Below are 21679 nucleotides of genomic sequence, written 5' to 3'. Positions count from 1 at the left end.
CAAAAATACAAAATTAACAACATACTATATGTGGAATCTTCACTCAGTCCGTGTAAACATTTGTTTTCTTCAGAGGTTGGCAAGCAATGCGGTTGCAAGTGTCATGCCAAGATGAAAAGATACACAGTGAGTACATTTCTTTAGAGATCACAAACTTGTTTAACCTGTTTCTGTAGCTGCAACATTCAACAGATCCAGTGGTTGGACATTATCTATTTAAATTTTTACCTTTACATTAAGTATAGACAATTTGTCCAGCCCCTGTATATGCCATATGTGTATAATATCACAACGATTATTTAAAGAACTTATAAGGTGAAACTGATCCAGAATAAAGCAGCATCTACATAAGATGTGTGCTTGATTTGCTCTAGTCCCTCCAGTATTCCCAGCAATGGTGAAGATGAAGACCAGACTACTGGGACAGCACCAACTCCACATATTATAATGTACTATATGTATTTTACAGGAAACCAGACTTTATTTGTTCTTTCATAATCCTAATTAAAACAGAATTGGGTATTTAACAGTTCTGGTTACATTTTTTGCAGAATTTGCTCAAAAATTCAAAACATTTCTATTTAATGTGCAAAATCGTGGTGTGCAAATTTTAAAACGTGTTTATATAAATGTAAACACTAACAAATCAACAGGAAAGAAAAGTGGTCTAAGTTAACAGAACACATTCATTAATTATTCCAGTGATATCTGTCATCATAGTCTAATCCTATTTAAATGGACTGCACTAAATTATGGCATAAAATAGTAATCCTTTTTAAAGCAGCCATTCATGGCCATTCATTGGCAATGGTTTAGTCTCAACGCAGAGGGGAGTGATGAGGCATAGTGGAATTCACTCCACAGTCAATATACTCATAGGCATCTGTAGACATCTCCTCTGAATGGGACAGGTAGGAGACTTTGATATTCAATCTGTAGACAACACAAGGAATTTTACATTAATTACAAAATATGAATTGAACTGAATTTATAAAACCAAACATTGGCACATGACATATTAAGATAAAGTTAAAGATAAAATGTACTTATTCAAGTTATCATTGATTATGTATGGTGCAAGAAATTTAATTTCTGCAAAAATATTAAGCAGCACGACTGTTGATTGACAACAGTGTGACAACATTGATGATAATAATAAATGTTACATGCACAAAATAAGCATTTTAAAATGATTTCTGAAGGATCATGTGACTGAAGACTGGAGTTCTTTTTTCTTTTCTTTTTTTGCTGTATTTATAATCAAATAAATCCAGCCTTGGTAAGTAGGAGACGACTTTGTTCAAAAACAAAAGCTGACCCCAAACCTTTGAATGGTACTGTAAATATATTTTACTATAGGTGTGTTTTTTTATTTAGGTCATGCACTTTATAACCTATACGATTTTAACATAGACCAAAGTCCACGAAGGTCACATCACTGACAGTCAAAAAAAAAAAAAAAAAAAAAAAAAATATGGGTCACTGGTTGCATGACCAATTTTATTTTTATTTTACTTGGTTTAACCACAGCAACCATTTTTTGTGTCATGGCCTACAACACATATATACAGATGTTTATATGGTTATGTTTATCTCAGTTCAGGATGGTCCAAACTCCTTGAACTAAATCGTGATCTCTATAGCACATTACATAGCGATATGGGGCCTCATCAAATTTTCAGGTTCCCATCTAGTACCATCTAAAACAGCGGATATGGGGCCTCAGCAAATTTTCAGGTTCCCATCTAGTACCCCGCTAAAGATAATCAACCCTGAAAGTGACGGGAATTAAAATAAAACACTGAAATTTTTTCCACCCTGTGAAAAGAAGAAAAAAATAGTCTCAAACTTGAAATGTTTTGCATGCGCACTATGCATATGTACCTGCTAACAATTTACAGCTGAGACTCCTTTCCGTTATAAACCCTAAAATTGAAACTTTGAGCAATCTTGAGGGTGCAAAATGTACATGTACCTTGGTATGTGCTCTAGAGATCAGTTTTTGTTCCATGGAGCTCATGTGGGCTGAGATATTGATGTCTGTGTCATGGCCCACAACACATTTTTGTTATACAAAGATGGCCACGGTAGTTAAACATAGTAAAATAAAAAATATTTTTTGCCACCAATACATGAGTCATGAGGGAGGTAATCACTCAAAACAAACAGTTAGGAAAATGATATGTTCAAGCAACTTCCATTGGACTACTTGAGATGGATTGACCCTCATAAAATAAAGAGACTACTTGACTTAGTTATTGCCAGTGGTTGACTGCTGCTTGTCTTGAACATGATTTAACATTACATGTGGACTGAAATACAAGTCTTTTGTTGTATTTATAGTGAAAGAATAGATTTTACAATTTTAAACATTTACAAGGTATACCAGACATAATAGTCCTTCAATGCGCACCTTCTAAATCCAAGCCTTCAAAACATCAACCAAAGATGGCAACTATCATTCAATGATTCAGTCAAACAGTATGCTAATAGAAATGTATATTTGCTTAGAAATATATACTTACTGCAAATGCAAGAATAAAGTGTGGATCTGAAAGGCATGTGACTTGCAGTAATTACTGTAAAAGGAATGGACATTAAAGAATGTTTCTAGATATATTTTTTGTATTTGAAAATTGTCATACAGTCATAAACACAATGTAATTTACATTGAGATTATAGTGGGAAACAATACATAACAATTAAAGACATTATTAGTGAAGTTTAGATACTGATTGAATTACTTACTTGAGGCCTGGGTCATCAATTACAATGTTGGCTATAACTTTAATCTGAAAGATGAAAGAAAGATGAATGAAATTCCAGTGGGATCAATGGAGGCTTTAAAGAAAGTGTTTTTGTTTTTAGATTTATTCATAATTTTCTTCCCAGGTTTCTGGTGCCCGTACAATGCATCTGAGAACATTTAAATTGGAAAAATGCTTTATATTACAATTTGCTTAAATAATAAAGATTTACCGTTTTCTGTGATCGAGGAGGAAGGTTGGTGACATTGAGCAACTTGGTATTGCCAACCACAGTCTCGAAAATCAGTGCTTGCACACTAAGATTGTCAGCTGTGATTCTGACAAAGTTTTGGTTGGTAAGGTTCATTTCGTGCTGAAGAATGGATAATACGTACATAGGATAACAAGCTTTGTAAAAAAATGCATTACAACAGTTGAATCTTAGGGTGTCGTCTATATACGTCAGATCACCTACCGTGAGCACTATTCTAACTTTATCTGGAGTGAAATAGACCACAGATGACTGTAGTTCCACAGCTGACATATCCATACTCCGTGGGAAGAGGAAAAACAGGATCAGTGAGCAGGTCAGGAGGCAAAGGCCCACTGCTATACACACATAGAGTTTCCTGTGGGACATTAAACCATGTAGTACATAAATTGGAGAATATTAACATGATGAAGCACATTTTATTAATCCCTGAAAGAGAAAATTGCAGAGCTATAGGCTTCTTGTCATAGTGATACTGACGTGTGGTGAGGTTTCAGCCTTTGGTCGCTGCAAGGAATGACTGCCACAAGTTGGTTCTCCTGACCTGGAGATGTCAAGAGAGTCAAGATAATGCAGACAGAATAAGGGTGTGTTTAAGAGCCAAAACTGCCAAAGAAACTTTATTTGTAACCAAATAATAAGAAAATACACTGAAACCTGCCTCTCGGGATGCGTCCTGTGCCCTGGCAGGTAGGGCATGGATCTGACTGTCCTTCCCCATTTACACTGCCATAGTCCAACCATTTGGAAAACCTTCGTTTCTCTCCATCTTTATTCTGGGACATAATGCTGTATTTCCAGAAGATATCAGGTCAAAACTAAAGACCTCCACCCTAAACAATAAGACAGCTTCAGTAAGGTTTGTCTGTTGGTATGTAGGTACATAATTGATGAGGAAATCAATAAGCAAACTTTTTTTATATATATATATTTTTTTACTTAAGGTTAGGGTGACAGTGATTGTACTGTTCTAGTTATACATTACAGTAACAACCCAAACTGTCTCCAAAACCTCACTGTAAAACAGTAAAATATCACCAAATGATCAACAAAGCTACACAACAATAAAACTGCAAAGATGTCAAACTTCCATGATTTAATTAAAGACCTTAAACGACACAGTTTACGTGACCTTTGAAGAAAATATATTTAATTATACATACTATATTGGTGTATAATTCTTTAGATTTTCATATTCTTTAATATTTATTCTCTCTATTTACTATTCTCTCATTTACATCTTTACATTAACTAACTTTGAATTAAAGTACGTAAAGTGGCATGGAAGAGTGAAAAGCAATAGTTCACAACGCAAATTACGTTACAGACAGTGACTATTGTGATTGTTTAAGATGTTGGTGATCACACTGGCAACTTTCGAGTTTAGGAAAAAGAAACCAAATTTATGCCTACCGTTTCCAGCTGAAATGTTTTGTGGCGTAAATGCAATGAAATGTATTTAGAGTTAGCTATCTTATAATGCAACTATCACATTATGACTCTGTGACTCAAAACCTATGAGCTGCCTTGCCTAACTAGACAGCATTTTGTAACCATCGATTCCAAGCCCGAACGTCCCTATGTAGGTAACTTTGATACTTTTCTGAACACAGCAGTAATGTGTAAAGTTAACAGTATTTTAAGTACAGTACACAGACAACCTAACAATCATGTCGTACCATAGATGAGTGACATGAGTGTTTTAAGTCACAAAAGACTGGTTGAATTTATATCAGTTTCCTTCCTAATCTAACATCATGACACATCTAGTCGTGTCATAACAATAACATTAACGGTTACTAAATGCGTTTACTGTCAAATCTTCACACAGCACTTTTCCACCTACCGTGAATTCATCTGAGCATGGTGTGATATCGCGATTTAATCTTTCCCCGCAGATTAATAGAATTCGTTGCTTGAGTTATTGAAGACACCACACGCCACTTTCCTTCAAGACGCTATGAACTTGTTTCGAGTGCGCAGCTACTTCCCTCTTTAGTCCTTCACAGTTGTTTGTTGTCGCCATCTGGTGGTCATAATCGATACTGCGTGTTTAAAGACTGCGGTTGATTGATATACAATATATTTGGGAATTATTATTATTTTGGAATTAGTGACGAGAGTTTTTAGAGGTTAACCAAGAAAAAATATATAATTTTAAAATGTATTAAAGAAAAGTGAAAATTTGAAAGGGAGTAAAAAAAAAAAAAAAGTACGGATCTGAATACACTAGAGTTGATAATTGACTAATCCCAGATTAATCTCTTCTCTCTATCGGGCCATGATGGAGAAAAACATATCTAGATATATTAAACGGAAACGGAAATGGGAAATATAATTATGGGAAGACATTACAAATGAAGAATGGTATTTTGCTTGCAAGACACATGTTCCTGTTCACAGAGATGGAAAGAGATTGCATGGAAAAATAGTGCAGTTTTTTCTCATTACCCCCTAAATTAAAAGTAAACTATTATCCACAACATAACTATACTGGAATATGAGCATTTCGATTTTGACCATTCTGGAGTTGTCCAAAAATATTCCCTTTTTGGAACATGGTTTTGTTGTAGATCAAAAACATTTTCTGATACCAAGAGATCTCACAACATTATATCTTGGAAACATTACACACACTGTGCTGAGAAGAGATGTATATCTTGTTAATATATTAAAATAAAGATACAAAACGTAGAGACTGGGGAATCTGTACTCAGTTCCTGCCTTGAAGGAGGAAGCTGACTAAAGCGATAACTATTTTAACCTTTAGAACATTCCATGGTTTCAGCAATTCAGATGTGTGTACATTAACCAAACATAGTTTTGCTGATTGGTGTGATTTGAACAATAGCGAGAAGATTCATGATTATACAATGCGAATAAAACTCAAACACACTGATAACTATAATGGAATGTTTTTTTATTCACTGTGCTGGACACAAAAAGCCATGTTGATAAGCCTTCAGTTCATAGTAATACATTGCACATGAAAATGACAAAGATGACCAAAATTGGTGCCTAGCAAAAACTTTGACCAATCAATCACTGGTTGAGTTAAGCATGACTGAAAAACTCATTGCACATTCCTATATGTCAGGCAGCCCAACACCTTAGTGTGACATGAATTAGTGTGATTTAAAATAAGATATACAAATATAGAGGTCACTGTGACAAATAACTAAATCAACACAAGCTTTTCTTTTTATATCTTTCCTCTGAGAGGCAAAAGTGCTCAAACAAATGGAAACCCTCTGGGTAATTAGTCTTATCTAATCAAGCAGTACAAAAGATACCTGAAGCCTACCTAACAGCAGTCTATATGTGTTAGTAGGGCACACACACTGAATAAAGATAGCATTAAGACTTCTTTATAAACCTTATGTTGTTTCTCCATTCATAATGTCCTACAAACATGAAACTAAAATTTTACAATCAAGTAATTGCATCATTGCAGCTATGGTCAGTTATAGTGATATACCGTAGTTCTCTTTTTCGAGAGTCCAAACTATTTCTCTAAGAAAAGAACATCAGAGGCATTTCATTACTGCAACACGATGAAATCATTTACAATTCCTATACTTCACTGAGGTTGCCACGGTGCTTCCTAGTGTCTTGAGATGTGCCATTCGCTGTCGGTCAACTGTACCAGCTCGTTGACCACATCAAGCAAACTGTAGTGATGCTTCCTCAGCAACCTCTGATTGAGCGGCTGGTTACTGAAACCCATCTCCTGTAAAACAGCCATCATGGAGGCATCCTCGCAGGCGGGGTCAACCGCTGGCCGCTGAAAGAGAACCAAACCAAAGTTAGTATGTTAAAAGGTCACTCACATGCCAAGTCCTGAGTTCAGAGATAACAAAGAATGCAGAAAAGACACAATGAAGTACACAATACATGCTGCAACTTTCTAGAAATAGTGCACTAGTGTTCAAAAGTTTGGGATTAGTAAGATTTAGATTTAGTTTTTTTAAAGAAATTTAAACTTTTATACAGCAAGGATGCATTAAATGAATCAAAAGTGACAAACTTATTTGTAATAGGGATGTGCGATATATATCGGCCACTGTATCGGTATCGGCCGATATATGTTTTTTCCAATGTTATCGTTATCGACCAGATAAGAAAATTTCCCTGATATATTTAAACCGATAAATAATGGATTATCTCCTTCAGCTGAGACACTTCAGATGCACACTGTCCGCCATGATGGTTTTGAATTACTTGAAATATGATTGAAATCACTTCGAAAAGGAAAATACAGTTAAATGCAACAGTTGCAGCGCAAGTGTGTCATATAGGCTACATAAAATTATAATGAGAACACTACTGTAAAAGAATGTTGTGAATTCTTTCTACGCCCAAGTTTTAGCACGTTGTTACAGGAAGAGTGTATCCACAACGGAGTTACACCTTCATGACTATAAGTTTGATTGTCCATTCACAACCTTGTTTTGTGCAATTGTAAGTTGTAATATGTTTATTTTGTGTAATATACATCTGATTTATCCCATATAGGATGCATTTGGTTAAGAATTAACACGCTAGTAAAGTGTGACTGTGATCATCTTTAGCTTGAGCGCCTGCAGCTCAAACAACAACGCACAACATTAATAGGCTAACTATGATTGGTACTGTCATATACATAACATTTTAAATAAGCTAGTAAGTAAGTGACAAAGAGAAGACTATTGTATTCTCTTCAAGTTAAAAAGAGAAGACTATTGCAATAAAACGTTGTAGTTTGGGTTTCAGTGCGTTGTTACGGGAAGAGCGTATAGCACGCAAAGGTTTTGCAAGAGAATGCAAAAGCATTGACATCTTTTATTACATCACCACGTCCTTTTAGGGGCTCCGTATTGGTGAGGATCAGAGCATAAGACATATTACGACCCCAAACTTTTAAGTGATAGTGTAAAAGAAAGAAAAGTCACAATATGGTGGCTGTTTATGTTCTGTGCTGGAGTGTCGTGCACTGATGAGGAAAAAACGAACACCTGTGCCGGTGTGCTCTGGCCTGTAAAGAGTGCTTTATAAGCAGAGGCAGCCACAGAGAGTGCTCCCTTCACCAGCCCCTCTGTCAGACCACCGTGACGTGCCCTGCAGAAGAATAAAAACAGGAACAGAAGGTCGTGTCATAATAGTCCTGTGCCATCAAAACAAGATGACTCCAGAGATTACCATTCGTAAAACAACACTATGAGAAAAGCAGTCCAAAAAAAAAGAAAGCCAACATGATTAATTCTTTTAAATAAACAAACTATTTAGCATAGGCATGTTGTCAAATGTGGTCGACCACAGGAAAACATTGTCTGCAGAGCTACTTCCTCTTCTGCTGCATTCAAAGTTTCAGCTTTAGCAAAAGGTGGATTTAAAAAAAGACATTATGTAGATATTCAAAACCTGATCCTTCTCACTTTCCTGAAATATATGTATACTAAAATAAATCATAATGTGATGCCTGTAATGCATGTAAGCAGAAATGACCTCACTGTGTTGTTATACCTGAGTTCCTGGGAGCCGCAGGTCTCAAAGGCACTAACAGGGGCCTCTGAATGAGCTGATCTGCAACCTAGGGCAAATAAACAACATACAATTCTGTGATACTTTTTTAAGATGGCTCAAAGCTATAAACTAGTTTAACAACAAATACAGTCTAACTCTTAGACAGTGGGTTTGGTCTACAGAACCAAAGAAATGTATGCCTATAAAACAATCATATTAATTAATATTTAATAATTAAATCATTTTTACTTTGAATATATTTTAAAAATTGTATTTTGTTTTTCTTGGTTAATTCTTCACACCTCACACTTTTAACCTAAAATGTTTGACACTAATTTCAAAGTAATAATAATAGTAGTACAGTATGTTTGCATTTATTGATTGATCTTTTTATTTATTTGTGTGTGTGTGTGTGTGTGTGTGTGTGTGTGTGTGTGTGTGTGTGTGTGTGTGTGTGTGTGTGTGTGTGTGTGTGTGTGTGTGTGTGTGTTCTTGTGCAGATCAGTGTGTGTGTGTGTGTGTGTGTGTGTGTGTGTGTGTGTGTGTGTGTGTGTGTGTGTGTGTGTGTGTGTGTGTGTGTGTGTGTGTGTGTGTGTATTCTTGTGCAGATCAGTGTCAGTCGTGGGATAAAATCAACAACTGCTACTGAGTCTAGCATACGAGAAAACTCACCACTTGACCCATCCTCAGATTGGCATGATGCGTTCTCTTTAGAGGCCCCTGGTCCTGACTCAAGATCATGAGATCTCACTGATCTGCAAAAGAATCATAAAGTGATTAAAACGAATGAAAGTCCATGCATATTAGTACATTACATTCACTCTGCATTATTAATTAGTCAAAAAAGTCTCTGAATGTTCTTTAACCTGTGGGTTCGAAGAGATGGGGGTGGCGGGAGAGCTATGGACGGAGGTACCATCTCTGGAATCAGAGGGGGGGTGTCCAATATCTGAGAGGTGCACAGCATCCGATTTAGGGTGTTTTGAAGCGCTGGAACAGGGGTGGCCTCCTCATTCTCTCCTTCAGCCATGCTCGGGATTTGCGGTGCTTCCGGCTCGTTGGCAAGAGGGACAGCAGGCTGGGACATTGCTGAGCTATACATTGATTCTCCCAGTGGCCTGGAAGTATCGAAGCAGTCAGGCAAGATGACAATGTAGTCCTCAGATGAGGCAGAAGACACCTGGCTGCTCACCTCATCCCACTCTCCTGCTTCTTCCTCTTTATCTTGATAGTTTTCATGTCCCCTTTGTTCCACTTCCTCTTCATTCTCTTCCTGTGCAGCTGGGTCGGTGTAGAGGTTTTCATTTGAGCCAATCAATGCCTCTGAAAAGACTGCAGAAATAACCAAGTGTGAATTGAAAGAAGGTACAGTTCTAACAGAAAAACACGTTTCTTTTTAGCAAGCCCAAGGGTGCACTGCATTTACAGCAACTTCAGTACATTCAGTATGCAACAGCGACATAAAAAACAAAAACAAAGAGAGAACATGCACACCTGGCATGACCGATTCCACTGTTATGACTGGCTTTGGCACAGGGGCTGGAGCCTCAGGCCTGATTGGCAAAGGTCTGTCATTCTTCACCTGTAATAATCTCTCCTGAAAGCGAGCAGGGTCATGAACTGCAAAATAATTCAAAGTAAAATTGACAAAATAATAGAGGCCCCGTAAAATATCTTTCTTTGAGCACTAAGACATCAGACGGAAACTCACTGTCATGCCTCCTCAGGTTGGGCCGAGTCCTGCGTTGAGGCTTGCGTTCTGGTTCCTCCTCGAGAGTGAGAGAACGAATCACAGTCTCGCACACAAATTGGGTCCCACTGATGTCTTCATCTCCTTCCTCATTGGCTGGAATGTCCAGAAGCTCATTCTGTCTCTGAGGCAGCAGCACTAACAGAGAACAAGCCACATCAGTACATACAAGTTCACTACCATCCTGTCTATGATCTAATCAAATAGGCCATGATTCACAAAAGCCTTTAACAGTTACAAACATCTGGGGGGGAAAAATTGCTATATTTAGCTATGTAGAAACGTCATAAAAAAGGTCTAGTGTCATTTGTTTGCAAAAGCCACTTTGTTTGATGAAATTCATACACTACCATTGAAACGTTTGGGGTCAGTAAGATTTGTTTTTAGGAAATTAATACTTTTATTCAGCAAGGATGCATTAAATTGATCGAAAGTGACCGTAAAGACATTTGTAATGCTACAAAAGATTTCTATTTCAAATAAATGTTAAACTTTCAACTAATCAAAGAATCCTGAATATATTAAGAAGCACAATTATTTTCAAACTTTGGTAATAATAAGAAATGTTTCTTGAGCACCAAATCAGCATATTAGAATGATTTCTGAAGGACCATGTGACAATTTAGCTCTGCCATGAAAGGACTCAATTATATTTCATAATTCAAATTGTTATTTTAAAAGGTAATATCATTTCACAATATTACAGTTTTAACTGTATTTTTTTAAATAAATAGTCTTGCTGAGCATAAGAGACTTCTTTCAAAAACATTTGAAAAATCTTACAGACCCCAAACTTTTGAACGGTAGTGTACGTGAAATGCTGATTTGAGTATATAGGACCTATCCTGCTATTTAGACAGAAATGATCTGTAGTGGTTGTTAGATGCAAGTAAAAATCAGCAATTCAAATTCCACATCAGATGCTCTAACCTTGAGTTTTTTTCCTGCCTGAACGTCCAGCCTCGACTTTGCTTAGTCCCGTTCCGTGCTTTCCAAACAAGGATCCATGATGAAGTGCTGGATACACACAGGAGGTCATATCTGAGGAGATTACACAATTACTCAAAATGATGCCAGACTAATTATGCACATGACATTGAAGAACAGAGTCTCCCCGAGGAAATATTACATACAGTAATTGGGACCAGAATGAGACCTTACCAACGGGAGTGTTGGCTGGAACTTTCTCCAATTCTTGCACAATGTTTATATCCAGCAACTCAAAGGACAACAGATCCTGGACAACAACAAGAATTTGGACATTAGTAAGGCACACATCACTGAACAAACATAAGGAGGTGTTTTTGTGTCCGACAATGTACATACCTGTGCCGTTAATAAGTCCACAGAGGGGATGTAATATTCTCTCCTGGAGCTGGTAGACACTTCACAATCTCTGGTGCCTGACCAGAACATGCCATCTTTTCCCATCAGACAGAGATCGGTCCTCTACAAGGGGAAGATAAAGTATTTGATGACAATCTCAGGCACTCCAGTGAACACCGTTTTAACAACATTACGTAGGCAATTTTAGAAAAGATACCATGGTTTAAAGTTGACTCACCAGTGATTTGCTGCAGTGTGCGCTTATTTTCTGCCCTGAGCTTGGCACCACTACAATGCTACACCACACTCTGGGCCCAAATTGCACTCCACAGTGTGCCAGGCGCCAGTGAGACGTGTAGGTGCCCTCCAGCAGTGGCGCCACAAACGCCACACTCACCACACCAACCTGACCCGGCTGCAGAAAGGGCACTGCCACCTCTTTTTGCTCCCGTGATCCCAGGGTCAGGTTGCCCCACATAAACTTCAACTACAAAGACACAAGCACACATGCAAACGTAGCTCACACATTTTTTTTTTCGACCTATAAAAACTTCTATTGGGTTTTTAAAAAGTACCTTGGTATCAGAAGTCCAGCCGATGTTGCCAGTGTTCCTCATCTTCCAGTACTTGATGAACTTGGTGCCTGGCTCCAGACAAGTGCCATCTGGTAGATTCTCATCCAGAAACAAGGCAGTCATTGTGGGCACCAAGGTGGAGCAGGAGACCTTGGGACCCCTGGTTTGAGTGCACAGAGGATCATCAGAACAGCTTTGTTTCAGCGTCTGTCTTTTTCTTGAAGCTCATATAAAAAAAAGTATAAAAAGGACGTAATACATAAAGGCAGCGGGTGCATTTTGAGGTAGTTCCATCCACTTGCCAGCGATAACTCAACTATAACAGACAATGTGATAATCTTGATAATGATTGTTCTGGGCTGGGTAGGGAGGTCACCCAGCCCTGACCCCTCTCAGTGTGGCCCTTACTCTGGACTGGAAGTTTGAGGGTCTGGGCACAGGGCCGGAGCTGGGGCTGGTCCTGGGCCTAGAGACGGAGCGTGAGCGGGGGCAAGGCCCGAGGTGGCGGTCCCATTGGAGGCTCCACTCCACAGCAACCCTCTCTTCTCCAGCCTCAGCTTCTTCTTGATCTCCTTCACCTCGGCCTTCAGCTGCCTCCGCTCAGCTTTCAGCCGCTGCCTCTCCGCCTTTCGCACCGTCCTGTCACCCCGCCTCAGAAATCTGAGAATGAGCCAAAATGAATCAAATTCAATTTGTATTCAAGTATAATTATATCGCTTAACAATCATTCAGGTTAAGCAGAGGATACACAACAAAACTCTGAGCACCAAGTGTTTATTTTGGCTTGCCTGGGTTCTGGAGTAACTCCACGTTCAGGGACAGACAAAGGAGTCCTTGTTCTCTTTAGGTTGTGGCTGGGATCGTGTTTATGACTACATGGCTCACATAAGATGCAAGATGGACACACGCTGCACATAAAAGGAGAGATATGTTTTATATTGAGCATTACATTTGACATCTTGCTGGTGGGAAGACCTTACTAACCCTATCCGGACAGCCGGATCCCTGACAATATTCGAAAAACAGCTGAAAACTCATATCTTCCATGAGCAATTAAAGTCGGCATTGTGATAGTCTTTAAGTGAAACGGCTTCTTAAACAAGAAAAAATGTATAGCAGAATTTAATTTTGTACATCGGGAATTGACTGGATCATTGGATCGCTGTGGTTTGCTATTGCTGTGATCTCGTGTGATTGACAGGTTGTCCCGCCCTCACGCCAGCAAGCACATAATATTAAAGAAGTCGTTGCAAGAGGGAGGGGAAGTTATTTTGATTACAGATTACAGGGGCACATGAACTAAAAAAGAGAATGATGTGCTCGGATAAATCATTTATAATAAATACTGTAATATTCCATAAAAAAAAAAAATGTCAGTTTTGATTTCAATGTGACTTTAACTGCATCCTGCTGAGAAAAAAAATTCTATACTTTCACTATTTCGTAATTCTTCTCTGTTCTAGCTTGTACCATTCTGAATGATGTTGTATTCTCAGATTGCCAATTTAAGATGACTCTTTTGTTGTATTCCTCATTTGTAAGTCACGTTTGATTAAAGCGTCTGCTAAATTAATAAATAATAAATGCATCCTGTGACTCAGTTTCTCAAAGAGTGTGTAATAATAAATATTCTTGAAACAAGTTTTTGAACAGTCTCACCTGCACTGATATCCTCCCCCAGTGGCCGGTCCTTTGCAACTACTGCAATTTGGAGTTGAGCTAGAGGCCCTTAGTGTGGTGGAGCTCGTAGCTTTCTGAGTGCCGGAGGTGCTTGGCTCCTCTGCGGGAGGATCCAAGGCTCTGTGTGTGCAACACTGGCCAGAAAACTCACTGCACATCTTGTCCACCACCTCCCTTACCACTTGATCTTTGAACTGCAAACAGTAGATTGAGAAAACCTTTGCAACATTTTGGATCAGATTCAACAAAAAGACCTATAAAAGACCTATAAAATTATCAGTTTGACATTATTTTAAGATGCAGTACCCGGTCCATGTAGGATTTGAACCACGTTGGGACCGCTTCCTCCTCAGTTTTCATCCCTTTGTTTTCTTTGGCCACAGCCTGTTTAAGGAAAACAACACAAACGGGTTTTCTCAGTCTGAAATTGTCATGCTCTGCAACAAGCCCAGTTCATTATTATTTACATTTTGTTACAAGATATGCATAAACTAATAAACAGCTCACACTATAGAGATCCACATAGGACAGGTGTGAAACTGGAAAGTTAATATCTGAAATGTACATATGAAACGCCTCGGTTATCACTTCTCAGTTAACGCTTCTCATTTAGTGCTTTCCTTGTGAATATTAACCCTTTGATGCATATGATCACACCAGTGTGTTTACAATGTTCAGTGCGTTGGGTGATCTACTGCTAAATTCCAATCTGCTTTCACGCTTTTTTTGACACTCATACAGCGCTAAGTAACAGCTTGATGCGTCGCCATGGAAATAGGTATGCTTAGGGTCTCGTCTACGATAATATCGTGATTGTTGTTTTAACGATGTGGATCTGACAATATCGAGTATGTCCCTCACTTTACAAAAACACCTAGAGAGTGCACACATACACTATGTGATGTAGTCTTAGGCCCTGTCCCAAATGACACCCTAAACACTCACGGTCTTTGATTTTATACAACAGTTTAATAAACAAGTTAATATTAAGTGACTAACATTTTAGACACAAAATTGCCTGTTTTTGCTCTATTTCGTCAGTCAATAGTTCCAGACTTTTTTTGCAACAATGAGCAATACACAGCGGTGTTTCGTTACTAAATGAACACATTTTTTGAATGAATGATTCAACTCATTAACAGGGACTTGCTGCCACCTACTGGCGGTTTTAATTTAACATTTATTATTTCATTTTTTAAATTATTTCTAATATCAATATTCAACAGCAAAATATTGTCTAATTATCATTATCGATAAAATCTCAGAAAGTATTTGATCCCATAAGTATATGATCTTTTGTCAATATCACACACCCCTATGCAATACATTATATCTATATTAAACTACCATGATGAAACAGAGTTCCAATGTATAAATAATATGTGGGGAGTTTGTTATTATCATCAACCAAACCATAACCAGTTTTTTTTTATATTTAAAAAAGGCCTGTAATATTAAACTTATGAAATTATCTGCATGCAGCACATACTTAATGTTTGTCACATATAAATAAATAAAGACTACTCCCAAAATCACCAGAATTGAAAGCTTTGGTGCTGTTTTTGCAACAACAAAAAAATGCTCTAGAAATGCCCCTGATAAGAAGTAATGAAACTAGGCTTAAATTTTCAGTCGGCCCTTTTGATGGTACAGAATCAGATAATGCTCACGTGGCTCAGGCAGAAATTGAGTTTGACAACCCTGACATATAGTATGTATAAAAGATTGCAAACTGCTTACCGAGTCCCGCTCGGGGGTCACCTGGGTCTCCTTGTCTGCCATCTTGACCCTTGCTCGATACGGTGGAGCTGGTCTAGGGTCTATCTTTAGTTCCTTCATCTCTGCCTTCACCGCACCACCCTCTGCCTGACCCTTCATCTTATAGACATTCATGTGCAGCTGATTGGCTTGCTTAAATGAACTCTAAATAAAAAAAAATTACACATTTTGTTTAAAGCCTTAGATTTTTTTAATATAATATATAATTATGATGATGACAGTGGGCCTCAGTGGAGTAGACTGACTTGTGCATCACAAAAATTCAAAACAATTGATGTTCTCACCTTTAGAGCTTCTGTATATTCATCTGTTGTGGTGTCAAATGATAAAAACAATAATATGTATACATCAATATTTCAACACTACAGATTACATATTTGTGAAAACCATTGATTGAATTTATTACAAACCTTGACTGTTGATGCACACCTGTCAAAAATAAGAGGACAATGTTAATAGAAGTAACATTGAACATAGATTTATAACAATAAATAGTTTACTGATTGTTGTCATACTCATGTGTTAAAGGGATAAGCATCAATGAAATCTGCAAAACTATTAAATCAAAAATAAATTTAAAACTCGTTATTACACTGTTATTATTTACCTCCTCGTTGTCCTCATCAAAATATTTCACTTGAAAATGGCTCAAGCCGAATGTAGTTTTGATCTAGAGGTTATAAAAAGGCAATGTAAACAAACAGCATCAAGAACTGCAGAGATTTGTAAGACATCGAAGAGTTACAGGCAGATTAGAATGAAAAACAATATCCTCCAACGTTACGCTTTATTTACAAGCCGTCATCTGATTTATGGCCGACCAGAAAGGTCAAGAGCAAATGACTGATATTGTTGCAATTTAGATCACTGGGGGCTGTATAAAAGACAGAACTGAGATATATGTTATATATGATATATGTGCTGTGATAGGATTACATATTTTTACTGAAGGTTAAACGCGGTTAAGGTTTGTTTATGTAGGCCTCAGCTACGGCCTTCCAGGACCAAGAAATGTAAACGTCCCCATATAAACGCCACCCAGCAAGGCTTAATGACTCCTTACCCAGGCCTCCACAGTCTCCCACTGTGCTTTGTTCGTGTCCAAGACTGGAAATTTCTTCACGTTGCCCCTAAAGTTCACTTTGACAGTGACGGGGAGGTTCATGACTGTGAGCCAGAGTCAACTGATACGTATGATGCGGTGATATGATGCTCTAAAAATACCCGTTGTGGTGTCAACACTGTGAGTCTTGTCTTTTGCGTTCTTGTTTACATCGCTGGATTCGTACACGCCCCCAACACACGTCACAGGAAGTGTCTCAGATTTCCTTACGTCCTGTTCCTAACTAAAATATTTTTTTATTATCACCTTCATCAAACTTATTTAAATAGCTCGTGAAAGTATTTTATTGGTTCTGTAAGTATTTAAAATTGTGATTCCAATAAATAATATTTATACGGAGAAAAATATGACGCACGCATTCACATACGTATTTCGAAGTTGCCGCGAACATAGATGTGAATACATAGATACCGTTATAGCAAAAGTTGCTCTGCTGATTACAGAAATACGTCTACGCGATCACTATATTGTATTAACTTGTTTTTTCATGAATGCCAGATGATTATGCGTATTGCAGATTGTATCAAATTAAAAATGAATGAAGATGAAATGTTTCCACACGACAGTGCTGATGTGATTTCTATGTACTTACATCTACGGTCTCGAAGCATAATGCGTCATCTAGAAGCGCGCAAGTGCCTTGTGGCTGACAGCAGTTAGTGAGCCACACGGTTAGTTAATGCTTTTAGGACAATCCCTTACTTTTCCCATTTATTGAATTAATACGATGTCTTCGCTTCTTAAGGTGGACAATGAGATCAAGAAAAAGGTAAATTTCTCACCGCTTAAATTATTTAAATAAGGAGCACTCAGATGAACTGTGTGTAGTTAGCTTGCGGCTAGCCGGCTTGTGCGTGATTCACCTCGTGAGCGCGATAGCCAACTTTAACACGCACATATGCTAGTAAAATCACTAGTGTTTTAAAAGAGAAAATTCATATAATGGTAAAGTATTTGTGGATTATACATATCAAATCTTCAGGGGAAAGCCAGAGCTCCCACATGCTTGGAATGAATGTGTGTGAATGAAGCGTGTTTTTAGCACAGCAGCATGTTGCTGCGGGAGAGATCCATAACTGCTTTAACCCTGATTTTGACATTAAATCTTTGATTATGTTCGCAAGGGATTACGTTGAAGATCGTTAGTTAATAAGTCATGGGATAGTGGGAATCGGCTCGATATTATAGGGTACATTTTGAGAACATTTAGCGTCCTACAATAGAAGGGCCACCCGTTGTTTTATTTATTTTTCTAAAAGCGTATGACTTTTAAACACAACACATAATAAATTGTGACACCAAAACTCAAGATTGCCCGTCTTTTGATTTAATAGTTGGATATGAATATTTCTTATCTTGCCTATTTGCCAGGTTGATGCTTTCAGGGGACGAATTACAGCAGAGGTAAGTTACTGCACTTACAGAGAGTTTATATATGAACATTTCTTTGACAATTGGGCTGCTTACGGTTTAATCATTCATATTTAGGCTGAAGACTTGGTTGCAAACTTTTTCCCGAAGAAATTGTTAGAACTGGACCAGTTTTTGAAGGTAAGCATTTAATCATAGAATGATGCATTCTTGACATTAACTTCTTCAGATGTTCTAAATAGCATTTTGATTGTCTTGTTTTTTTTTTTTATTAGGATCCCTCAATTAATATCTGTGAGCTGAAAGAAATTCATTCAGAGATCAATCTGACAGTGCCAGACCCAATTCTACTTGCAGACATCCACGATGGGCTTGAGGGGGTAAACAATCATTTTAAGTGTCTTCATTCATCAGTCAAAAAGTTGAATGATATAAAGTCTCTTTGAATAGGGTAAAAAAAAAGGCTTCTGTTGCTTTGTGCAAAAAATTATGGAAGATTTTTTTCCGCCACGTAATAATAAAAAAATGTTTTCAACTCTCAAATCTGACTTTTTTCCCCCTCACAATTCAGAGTTTTTCACAATTCTGAGAATTCAGAATTGATATATGAATGCAGAACTGTGAGGTGTGAAGGGGGGGAAGATAGAATTGTGAGAAAGTTGCAATTACCTTTTTTATTTTTTATTCTGTGGTGGAAATACGATTCCATACATGAAACCTAAAGATCCGCCAGTAACCCTGAAATATTTCTTCAATAGCAAAATGCTAAAAAGAGGAAACTCGAAGATGGTGCAGGAGATGACAAAGGTGAGTTTTCCTGACTTAAGTAAGTTTGAAACGCATCGATACAGACACTCCTCCCTACATTATCCTATGTTTTCTGTTTGTAGTTGGCGGGACCAAGGTCTTTGTCATGCCTGGTGGAATGATGAAAAGCAATGGCAAGTTGGTGGAACTGATCGAAAAAGTCAAGCCTGAAATCAGAACTCTCATAGAAAAGTGCAACACGGTAGGTCCATGTAACCATAGTCTCAGACATACTCTCTCTCCTTTAAAGTGTTCTGGGTAAATGTAATTTCTGTCGTTTTCTAGGTCAAGATGTGGGTTCAGTTGTTAATCCCCAGAATAGAAGACGGCAACAATTTTGGCGTCTCAATTCAGGTATGGTGGCACATCCTTCAGGTTTTTTTTGCCTGTTAATTAATGGTCTTTCAACAGCAATTAGCAACATTTGTTATAGACTAGGAGAAGCAGTAATTTGTCCCAGGCAGTTTATGGTAAATTTTGGTGTTTAAAAACAAACATCAAGGAAGTTTTGGTCCTGTCAGAGAATGTCAAATGCAGAAATTGTCAGCCTGTTACCTGGTTGTGATTCTGTTTATCTTCACTATCCACAGGAGGAGACGGTTGCTGAACTCCGAACAGTGGAAGGGGAAGCAGCTTCTTTCTTAGATCAGATATCAAGGTACGTCACGCTATGTCAGATGAAGATTTACGTTCAGGCTTTATTTTTTTCTTCATATTATTTAAATACTATCTTTTGTAGGTACTACATCACAAGGGCAAAGCTGGTTTCCAAAATAGCAAAATACCCTCATGTTGTAAGTCATATCTCCAGTACACATACATGGCATTAAGATCAGGGATTTTATTTCGTATGCATAATATATATTTTGACTTTTACAGGAGGATTATCGTCGCACAGTGACGGAGATTGATGAGAAGGAATACATCAGCCTCAAGATCATAGTGTCAGAGCTGAGAAATCAATACGTAAGTATTGCTGTAACAACAAATATTATGCAAATGATTTTGAAGATTATCTTTTGTTTTGATGTGCAGAAAAAGTTTAGATTACTGCATGTATGTGCTGTCCTGGGTGTTGTTGTGATAACTGATTTAATAAAGCAAAATTGTCTTGCAGGTAACATTACATGACATGATCCTGAAGAACATCGAGAAGATCAAGAGGCCGAGGAGCAGCAATACTGATGCTCTGTACTAAGGTCACCCTCCCCTTTTGTTCTTGGCCTGTTGTTCCACCATTTGGAGCTAGCTTTAGCCTTCAGATGGTTCTAGAGCAGTCCTGTCACCCATTATAACCAGGCCAAGAGTGGGACCGCTCAATCAGGCCTGATAGAACATGCCACTTAAGATAGAATTGTAAAATATGGTCACTATTTTAAACCCTTTAAAATGAGCCCTTTTTGATTTATCTTTTGTTTCTTAGCGGACAGTGTAAATGTATAAAGGCAGAGCCTGAACATGCGTCCTGAGGAAACTGTCTCGGATTTGGTTTTCTTTAATTAAAGAAACGTTTCAACAATGGGTTTCTTTTTTTTCTTTTGCAAAGCCAAATTCCATGTAGCTCTGTTTTTAAGTTCATTTCAAGTGTTTCTGAGCTTCCTTATGGGGTTACGTGAATATGGATCTACCCTTAATGGTCGGTTTCTCCGGTCGAGAAGCGGAGAGGCTCTTATTGATGCTGTATTTCATTTAAGCAGTTTACGTTGTTCATCTGAAATGTTCATGTAGGCTAAAGTGGAAGCAAGGTGGTTCATCTGCAAGATTTTATTTGGAGTGTGAACTGACAGTTATAACATGATGGAATATATTTTCATGAAGTGACATCAAATTCTGGAAGCTTTTTAAGGTTCTTTTTGTCCAGTTTTAAGAGTGATAAATTACATTTTGCTGAATAAACTATTGTTTTACAATACATTTAAGACATGGATGTCATTAACTGTTCTTGTGTTGTGCTTTTGTCCTGAATATTTTTACTTTGTTCCATATTAAAGAACTTGCATTGTTCTAGAACTGCAGTCCATGTATGAATACAAGTCAGTAGATTAAATTTTACACCACAAAAAAATAGGCATGTCCAAAGTACAAAGGCTCTTTATTTCTCTTTTTATTAAAGCAAACTGTGGTATGACGAGTTATTTCCATGAAGTAATATCAGCTGAAGTGCTTAGTAGTACACTTAACTCAACAATTTCAAATACAAATGTATTTGAAAAGAAAGAAAAGACCTCACATATAGAACAACTCTAATAAGTAGATGGCTTTTTTGTCACTGCCTAAATTTTGAATGCAAAGAATTGTATTCAGTAATTTGTGCTGTTGAAATAGACTTTACATATAATGCCTCGACTTATAATGTATGTACACTGATAATGTAATATATAAAAAGACTTGCACAAAAAAATGTTAATTAAATATTTTTATTTAAAGGGATAGTTCACCCTAAAATGAAAATTAATACATTACTAATCTTTTCGAATTTTCATTAAACAATACATTAAATTTCATATCTTATACCCAGATCATACTTTGATGCTTTTGCGGCTTTTTAAAAAAGCTTGATGCTGGTCGGCGGTGCTATTCACTGCCATTATATGAGTGATTCTATAATTCGAGATAAATTTAGCATTCAAAAAAAAAAAAAAAATCCAAATTAGCCAAAAACTCCACTTGCTAGCATAAATGCTAAGAGCACATGGCACAAATGAAATCATGAATAAAAAACTTTTAGACAACCCACTGTGTGATCAG

General features: G+C 37.5%; 3 protein-coding genes across 4 annotated transcripts; 1 reads left to right on the top strand and 2 right to left on the bottom strand.

Moving 5' to 3' along the window:
- Positions 1-791: 791 nt before the first annotated feature.
- Positions 792-4984, bottom strand: tmem106a (transmembrane protein 106A). Of its 2 annotated transcripts, none has more exons than XM_056255703.1 (8): positions 4865-4984; positions 3680-3851; positions 3499-3562; positions 3223-3376; positions 2980-3120; positions 2749-2792; positions 2526-2579; positions 792-933 (listed from the first exon to the last, which is right to left on the bottom strand). In XM_056255703.1, exons 2-8 carry the CDS (start codon positions 3801-3803, stop codon positions 819-821), a joined length of 696 nt encoding a protein of 231 aa, XP_056111678.1. In that variant the 5' UTR covers positions 3804-3851; positions 4865-4984; the 3' UTR covers positions 792-818. The 2 variants fall into 2 exon arrangements, with proteins under 2 accessions (XP_056111678.1, XP_056111677.1); XM_056255702.1 differs by having other exon boundaries at positions 3680-3807; positions 4865-4978.
- Positions 4985-5921: 937 nt separating this feature from the next.
- nbr1a (NBR1 autophagy cargo receptor a) lies at positions 5922-16930 on the bottom strand. Its single transcript, XM_056255700.1, has 21 exons — positions 16694-16930; positions 16238-16300; positions 16041-16059; positions 15915-15937; positions 15592-15774; positions 14158-14235; positions 13831-14045; positions 12960-13079; positions 12580-12831; positions 12172-12331; positions 11835-12083; positions 11597-11719; positions 11432-11507; positions 11201-11311; positions 10232-10408; positions 10015-10140; positions 9387-9852; positions 9193-9275; positions 8521-8587; positions 8013-8115; positions 5922-6802 (listed from the first exon to the last, which is right to left on the bottom strand). The coding sequence occupies exons 1-21, from the start codon at positions 16793-16795 to the stop codon at positions 6623-6625; spliced, it is 2976 nt and encodes a 991-aa protein (XP_056111675.1). The 5' UTR covers positions 16796-16930; the 3' UTR covers positions 5922-6622.
- A 443-nt stretch (positions 16931-17373) lies between these two features.
- On the top strand, positions 17374-20850 carry psme3 (proteasome activator subunit 3). Its single transcript, XM_056255701.1, has 11 exons — positions 17374-17522; positions 18125-18157; positions 18242-18304; positions 18400-18504; positions 18883-18931; positions 19015-19133; positions 19217-19285; positions 19522-19589; positions 19671-19725; positions 19811-19897; positions 20049-20850. The coding sequence occupies exons 1-11, from the start codon at positions 17481-17483 to the stop codon at positions 20127-20129; spliced, it is 771 nt and encodes a 256-aa protein (XP_056111676.1). The 5' UTR covers positions 17374-17480; the 3' UTR covers positions 20130-20850.
- Positions 20851-21679: the final 829 nt, after the last annotated feature.

The sequence above is a fragment of the Rhinichthys klamathensis genome, unplaced genomic scaffold, assembly GCF_029890125.1.
Source record: "Rhinichthys klamathensis goyatoka isolate OS25496 unplaced genomic scaffold, OSU_Roscu_1.1 h1tg000121l_1, whole genome shotgun sequence".
In the NCBI taxonomy this organism is placed as follows: Eukaryota; Metazoa; Chordata; class Actinopteri; order Cypriniformes; family Leuciscidae; genus Rhinichthys; species Rhinichthys klamathensis.
The sequence above is the reverse complement of the archived record's forward strand: the minus strand, read 5'-3'. Positions and strand labels throughout refer to the sequence as shown.